An 8000-nucleotide genomic window follows, 5' to 3' on the forward strand; every position below is an offset into this window, starting at 1 on the left:
AGGCATCACTGTTAATGCTGGAAGGAATTCTGATAAAAAGCCATTGATTAGATCTCCCAGAACAAGGGGAAGAAGATTTAAAATATGATTTATGGAAGAGGATTCGGTTTTGAAATCATGTTAATTCATGTTTGCTTTGATTTACATTACAAGCATTTTGCAATTTGACACAGTCTAATAAACCAGTTTTAATTTAGGTTGCAATGGTGGTCACTTCAGGGCTGGAGTGACTTACAGTCACATCGTCTGTATGTGCTCCTACTTGACTGGACAATTGGACTTTCTGTAATTCCACCATAAACATGGAATCTTCTGAGCAGAGCATCTTTGAAAGACACGCCTTTCCCCAGAAGCCAGTGTTCAGAAAAACCTGATCATGTCTCACCAAATGGTGGTGTTAGGTGTGATGGGTAGATCAAAGCTCACTTTGATACTTTTCTCTGATCTGAACAGCTTGCTGACATATGACAGAATCTGGGGAACTGCTTACGTTCTTAAGTCGTCGTTAAGCGAGGACATAACCACTTCCCCAGATTCTCTCCTTTGGGTCCATTGTGGACCATCGAGATGGTTGTGTAGACTTTTTCAGACTGCCTTAAAAGTTTCCAGGATAGACTTCATTAAATAAAAAGTTTGAACTAAGACGGGGGTAGGCAACCTTGGCTCTTTTATGACTCGTGGACTTCAACTCCCAGAATTCCTGAGCCAGCCACGCCGAGGGGAAAGGGAGAGGTTTCCATGCTGAGCCATGCTGGCTCAGGAATTCTGGGAGTTGAAGTCCACGAGTCATAAAAGAGCCAAGGTTGCCTACCCCTGCCATAAACTAAATGGGCTTCGTGTGTTGGGAACCTAATTCAGTGCTTCTCAACCTTGAAGATGTGTGGACTTCAACTCCCAGAATTCCCTAGCCAGTATTGGGCTAAGCTACAGACTCCTCCAAGCAGTATATTTTAAAAGCCCTCCCAGGTACAGATCATTTAAGCAGAAGATAACACTCATCCTGGCAAGAATTGGAGAAAACCAACAACGGAACAAGAGCGACCAGCTCCGAAGGCACCGTGGCAAGCTTAGAAAGGATCACACTTTATGAGCAACTTGGCATTAATTTTATTCTATCTTCAGTATAATTTTAAGTACATAAGAAAGATTTTTTTTTTATATTCCACAAGCCTCGGAAGAGAAGTACAAGTCACAGGACAGTTTCAAAATAAAGAGTTGCATATCTTCTGTTAATTTTCAAGTGGGAAACTCAAAAACGTGGCAAAAAGGGAGGAAAGGAAAGATATTATCTGCATTACTACAGTTAAGACAGGCAGCTCCCTGTGGTGGGTCATTGCAGTACCATGCCTTCAGCCTGGGCACCATCACCAGAGTGCTGTGTGACGCGAAACTCTGCAGAAGAAGCAGCAAGGGAGAACTAGCTAAAGAGCCCCAAATGTTATGGGGCTAATAAATGCCAGTGAGCAATAGAACCAAAACGCCATGGAATTGTGCTTACAAACAATTCAATACTTCTCTTGGAATGGAGAATTCATTCTGCCCTTGGGGGGGGGTGAAGGAAAAAAAACCCCTGATATTCTGGGAAAAACTGTCCTGGAAGACTGAACAGTGTTCAGTTGTTCAAAAGAGGCCTCTTGGGCACAATTTTCCCTTTGTAAGAAGGCTTGAACGGAAGGGGGGTCGAGAGGCAGGCTTCGAACTGCTGGAGAGGCGCCCAGAAAAGAGAATTTTGTTCCACGGTCGCCTCGTGGCACCTGTACCCGGGGCAGGGCAGTCCCCCTCCTCTCCCACCTCATGGCACAACACAGAAATTTACAAGGACAACACAGGAAGGGGGAAATCGGGGCGAAGGAATGTTACACATCCCATTTTTTTCAGCCTTTGGTCCAGCAAAGCTATTCTCAGCATCTCTTGGGTGAGATTAGTTGAGCAGAATTATTTCCCTCGGACCTTCCCCCAATTTAAGAAGCCTGTCAAGTATATTTCATACATCTCTAAAGGGGAGGGGTACCATATGCTGATAGAAACTTTATCCTCCCCCCCCCCATCCCAACGTTCCTCATAGAAGTGGAACTCCTTGGCCAGCTTGACACCTACACCGACTGGACAAGATGGGTGTTGCCTGGCCAAAGGGGAAGGGGAGTGAATGCCACACCTTCCTGCCAGTCAAGGGAGAGAATGGAATGAACCTGCCCCCCCCCCCGGACCCCAAATTCCAGCCTGAGGTATTTTCAGTCAGGGGGAGGAGAAAGGCAGGTCTTTCAAGAAGACAGAAGCAGACGGAGAGTTGGAAAAAAATGGGACAAGGAATCTAAAAGCCGGCCCCCAGAAAGCAAATTTTTTTTTTTGTCCCAAAGTGATGGTAGAGGAAGGGGAGGTCGTGAAGCAGGAGGGCCATCTTATCCAGCGATTTCTGTCACCGTGGTGACCAACTTCTGCCCGTTCCATTGCGTCTTGAATTGCTCAGGGACAGGAAATTCGTTCTGGGGAAATCAAACGTACAAGACATTGTTGAGTGGTGTGTAGAAGACAAGACATCTCTGGTGCTGGGAAGGCCTCCACCCCAGGGCACAGCCCCCCCCCAATGTTGTGCACCTTTCAGAATTTTGCAAGGTTCCTAAGTCAGCCAGTTTATATGTCGCTTCCCCTAGTACAGGGGTTTGCAACCTTGGCCCCTTCGTGACTCGTGGACTTCAGCTCCCAGAATTCCTGAGCCAGCATGAGGGAAACCTTGGCCCCTTCATGACTCGTGGACTTCAGCTCCCAGAATTCCTCAGCCAGCATGGGGGAACTATGGCCCCTTCATGACTCGTGGACTTCAGCTCCCAGAATTCCTCAGCCAGCATGGGGGAACTATGGCCCCTTCATGACTCGTGGACTTCAACTCCCAGAATTCCTCAGCCAGCATGGCTCAGCTTGGAAACCTCCCCCTTTCCCCTCAGCATGGCTGGCTCAGGAATTCTGGGAGTTGAAGTCTACGAGTCATAAAAGAGCCAAGGTTGCGTACCCCTGGGTTAGGGTCTTAATGGAAGATTAGGATGTTGGAACAGAACATGGAACTTTCTCTGTACAGATCCTCCAAACTAGGGGTAGACTACCTTGGCTCTTTTGTGACTCGTGGACTCGTGCTGAGGAGAAAGGGAGAGGTTTCCAAGCTGAGCCATGCTGGCTCAGGAATTCTGGAAGTTGAAGTCCACAAGTCATAAAAGAGCCAAGGTTGCCTACCCCTGGCCTAGTAGATGAGCAACTGGACAAGCTGCCATTTGGGGGAAGCCCCAAAACACGAGTTTTCTTCCTTCGGCAGTAGTATTGGATGACAGAGTGCTAGAGCAGGGGTCTTCCAACTTGGCCCTTTTATGACTTGTGGACTTCAACTCCCAGAATTCCTCAGCCAGGCACGCGTGAAAACCTGCTTTCCTTGTTAAAGAACTGATAACATCTGCTTACTAATGCAATTCTCTGAAACCAGCAAGACTGGGGAAGTTTCCATTTTAAGTACGGGTAGTCCTCAATATACAACTGTTCAATTAGCGACCGTTCAAATTTACAACCTATCTGAAAAGGGGGAGTTCCGAAGTTCCAACTGCCACTCCCCCCACCACTAGCTATGTGACCAAATTTCAGGTGCTCAGCAAAACGGCCACATGTATTGCCGTCTGCGGCTTCGTGGAGTCACATGACCACATTTTACGCCGATTAACCCTAACTTTTTACACCGATTTAACCCTGTTTACGCCGATTAACCCTGTTTTTATCAGGCTGTCAGCCGCCCTGAGTCCGCAAGGAGAAGGGCGGGGTATAAATTCAAATAATAAATAAATAAATAAATAAATAATAAAACTAGCAGTTAATGTCTCGCAAACAATGGGTGGTAAAATTGGGTCATTCATATGGCCGACCCATTTTATGATCCTCACCACATTCAACCGTAATGGGCAGGCTCTATTACAGTCATATGTCAAGGACTACCCATAACTCCCCCTTTTCAGCTTGAATAAACACCCCCCCTTCAGAGTGATACGGACAAGAACTCACAAAGTCACCGCTGTCTGTAGGAACAAGAACGTTCATCTCCGAGGACTTGGCACTAACAATCTCACACTCTAGAGAGCTCTTGCTCAAGTAGACTTGACAACCGTCTGTCTTGTTGATGGAAATGGTTGGCACTTTTCCCATTACCTAGTGAAAAAAAAAGAGACCACATTGAGAAACTGCCAAGGGCTACACCTCCTACGCGAAGTCTGGGCATCCTTTTTTCCTCTGTGGAAATCTCATTTTTCCCTCCAGGTGCATTTAGAAGCAGCAAGGTGGACAGGACCAAAGCAGCCAACAGGAAGGTGCAAGTCTAAATCCAGAAGTTGAGGAGATCAGTCGTTCTCCTTCTGAACCTCCTTTTTACAGTCTCCCAAGAAGGGATATATCAGTGATGGCAAACCTTTTAGAGACTGAGTGCCCAAACTGCAACCCAAAACCCACTTATGCATCGTCGAGTGCCAGGTGGGTGTTGCCCATTGTCTGGGCATGGCCCATTGGCTGGGCGTGGCCGCAGTGGTAACGGCAGACTGGGTGGGACTAAAAAGTTCAATCAATCAATTCCAACTTTGCAAGATCTTTTTTTCCCCCGCGAGAAGTTGAAATTGACTGAACTTTTTTATTTGCACATGGCGGCGGAGGCCTAAAGCGAAAAGGTTTTATAAAACCCAGCTGAAGGCCTAGAACTGGGGCAATGGCACGTGTGCCTACAGAGAGGGCTCTGAGTGCCACCTCTGGCACCCGTGCCATAGGTTCGCCACCACTGGGATATATGGATTCCTAAAGGACTGCAGAAATTTGGCTAATGGCCACAGCTTGACCACTCTCCTAAATGTTAAGACCGAAATGAAGGGCAAGAAGGTGGCCTACAGCAGGGGTGTCAAACTCAATTTCATTGAGGGCCGCATCAGCATTGTGGTTGCCCTCGGGGCTGGGTGGGTGTGGCCAGGGTGGGTGTGGCCTACTGGGTGGGCGTGGATGGAGTGGGTGTGGCCTACTGTGTGGGCATGGCCAGCTCTACATCGTTCACGTCAAGGGTGCCTGTGGGGGCCTGGGCAGGAGTGGGGCAGATCTGAGGGTCTCTGGCAGAAAGGGGTGGGACCGGGGCAAGCGCCAAGGCAGGGTCCATTTCTTCATTCCTCACAAAGGGTGACACCTCCCCAGCATGCACCCAGGGGGTGGGGCCGACGCGGCAGGGGCTGGTTCCTCGCTGTTTCCAGACGGCCTTGTGGAGCTAAGACTGAATGCGTTTCAGCATAGATGGCCACCACAAAATTGTACATTGGCTCCCGGCCAGCCTGGGCCAGGGCCTAGGCAGCGGGGGCCGTTCCCTCACTGTTTCCAGGATGGCTTCGCGGGCCACATGAAACCACTTCGCGGGCCGCATCCGGCCCCCGGGCCTTGTGTTTGACATGTCTGGCCTACAGCATTTTCATGCTTAACACTGGTAACTCTTTGAGACACCTGGTGGGAGGAAGTTACTGTCAAGGTGAAATGAACCAAAGGACACGTGCCATTACCTGAATTTGAACATCACGGCTGTTGATTATCTCAACAATGCCCACCACATCATCAAATACCAGCCCAAGTTTCTTACAGTTATCTGAGAGAGAGAGAGAGAGAGAGAAATGAGACTAGTATGGATTGCTTCCTTTAAGAAAATAAATCTCAATGTAGCTAAGACTTATCTTTTTTTCACTGATAGCCATAGCACATCGACTTTGCAGCCCTCTCTAAGTGGTCTATAGAGTCAGCATATTGCCCCCAACAATCTGGGCCCTCATTTTATCAACCTTGGAAGGATGGAAGGCTGAGTCATCCTTCAGCTGGTCAGGATCGAACTCCTGGCAGTGGGCAGTGTCAGCCTGCAATACTGCATTCTAACCCCTCGGCCACCATGGCTCCAGAATGAACATGAACTTGGGCAAAGTCCAAGAGACAGTGGAGGACGAGGGGGAGGGGTCTGGCCTACTATGGCCCATGGGGTGGTGAAGAATCAGACACAACTTAGCAACCGAACAACGAAACCCCAAAGAAGAGGTGTGAACTTACCCAGCGTGATGGAGTTGATCTTCCCTTGGATACGGAGTGTACTGTTCACACACTTGTAGACATAGGCCACCTGCTTCAACTCCGTGCCACTGATCACCAAGTTGGAGGCGTTCTCTTGGTTTTCCTAAAGAGGAAGGAGCAGCTGCTATTATTCAGATTCATCACTTTCTCTTGATGCAACCAGGAACAGCAGGAACAAGGACGAATTTCACACAAAAAAAATCCACCCACAGGCTGGAGCAGGGGGTCCACCACGTACACGTGACTAACTATGCATCAGGTAAGAGCTCGTAGCTGAATTGATATGGTCCCTCACTGAGACAGAGGCACAGAGCCTCACTGCAATTCTTAATGGGCAAAACCAGGGCCAGAATAATTTAATCAATATTTAAGGTTGCAAGTAGTCCTTGACTTACAACTATAATTGAGCCCAGAATTACAATCATGTTGAAGCAATCGTAAAGTGGGTCGCTATGTGAACTTGCCCGGTTTTACTTTCTTTTTCTTTTTTAAAAAAATATATTTTATTAGATTTTATATGGGTAGGGAAAAGGTAGGGTCGGTGCGGGTACAGGAAAATCGGAATAAAGGGTTGGGACAGGGTGTGGATAAATAACAGTAAATACGTAATTCAGCGAACAAGCTGTCGTCCCGGTCTTCATATTAAGTATTGTTGTTTATATAATACTANTTTCCCCCAAGTTTTATAAAAGATGGAGTCTTCTTTCTCCTTCATCTCTAACGTTAATCGGTCCATTTCTGCACAATCTTTAAGATTTTCAAAATTATAATCTGGTCTGATGGTAAATTTTCATTTTTCCAAAATTGGGCAAATACTATTCTTGCAGATGTTAATACATGTAATATTAAATAATCGTTTTCTTTGCCATAGTTAGGTCTTAATCAAGATCACGTGAAGTGTTAATACCACTTTACAATGCCTTAGTAAGGCCACACTTGGAATACTGCATCTAGTTTTGGTCATCGCGATGTAAAAAAGATGCTGAGACTCTAGAAAGAGTACAGAGAAGAGCAACAAAGATGATTGGGGGACTGGAGGCTAAAGCATATAAGGAACGGTTGCTGGAATTGGGTATGTCCAGTTTAAGGAAGAGAAGGACGAGGGGGGACATGATAGCAGTGTTCCAATATCTCAGGGGCTGCCCCAAAGAAGAGGGAGTCAAGCTATTTTCCAAGGCGCCTGAAGGCAGGACAAGAAGCAACGGGTGGAAACTAATCAAGGAGAGAAGCAACCTAGAACTAAGGAGAAACTTCCTGACAGTTAGAACTTCCTGACAGTTAGAACCACCTGCCTCCAGAAGCGGTGAATGCTCCAACACTGGAAGTTTTTAAGAAGAGACTGGACAGCCATTTGTCCGAAATGGTATAGGGTTTCCTGCCTGAGCAGGGGGTTGGACTAGATGACCTCCAAGGTCCCTTCCAACTTTACTATTATTATTATTAATATTCCTGAGGCGGTTGCTAAGGGAACACCGTGATTCTTAAAGGAATCCGTTTCCTCCACTGGACGTTTTTCGTGAGAGGTCCATTGTAACTTTGAACCGCCGCCCAGGGAGGACTGCCGGTTGTTACACTTCCAGAAAACTGGAGCTGAGGTTTTGTCCTGGCTCTACCTCCTACCCCTCCCTACCCAACGTGCCCCCTTGAAGGCCAAGGGCTTGAAAATAAATGACCCACCACCTCAAGATAGCACACGCTTTTTTGTATCGACTGTCAAGACTGCTAACATCGGATGTTATTTATTGCTTGCCATATATGAAGAAGCAAACATGTTTTATTTAGCCTGCATATCACTTCTAGAGTTAAAGTCAGACAATGTTAGAATAGCAGTGTTTCTCAACCTTAACAATTTTAAGGCAGGTGGACTTCAACTCCCAGAATTCCACAGCCAGCAG

General features: G+C 47.1%; 1 protein-coding gene across 1 annotated transcript in view; it reads right to left on the reverse strand.

Moving 5' to 3' along the window:
- Positions 1 to 2340: 2340 nt before the first annotated feature.
- The window catches only part of LOC107301576 (cyclase associated actin cytoskeleton regulatory protein 1), a 21533-nt gene continuing 15873 nt past the window's right edge, over positions 2341 to 8000 (reverse strand). Inside the window, exons 7-10 of the mRNA XM_015830785.2 lie at positions 6085 to 6208; positions 5553 to 5635; positions 4036 to 4179; positions 2341 to 2483 (exon numbers count right to left, since the gene is read on the reverse strand). Coding sequence (XP_015686271.1) covers positions 2400 to 2483; positions 4036 to 4179; positions 5553 to 5635; positions 6085 to 6208 — 435 coding nt within the window. The 3' untranslated portion in view covers positions 2341 to 2399. The remainder of the gene's footprint in view (positions 2484 to 4035; positions 4180 to 5552; positions 5636 to 6084; positions 6209 to 8000) is intronic.

The sequence above is a fragment of the Protobothrops mucrosquamatus genome, unplaced genomic scaffold (genome assembly GCF_001527695.2).
Source record: "Protobothrops mucrosquamatus isolate PMUCROS unplaced genomic scaffold, P.Mucros_1.0 scaffold_250, whole genome shotgun sequence".
In the NCBI taxonomy this organism is placed as follows: Eukaryota; Metazoa; Chordata; class Lepidosauria; order Squamata; family Viperidae; genus Protobothrops; species Protobothrops mucrosquamatus.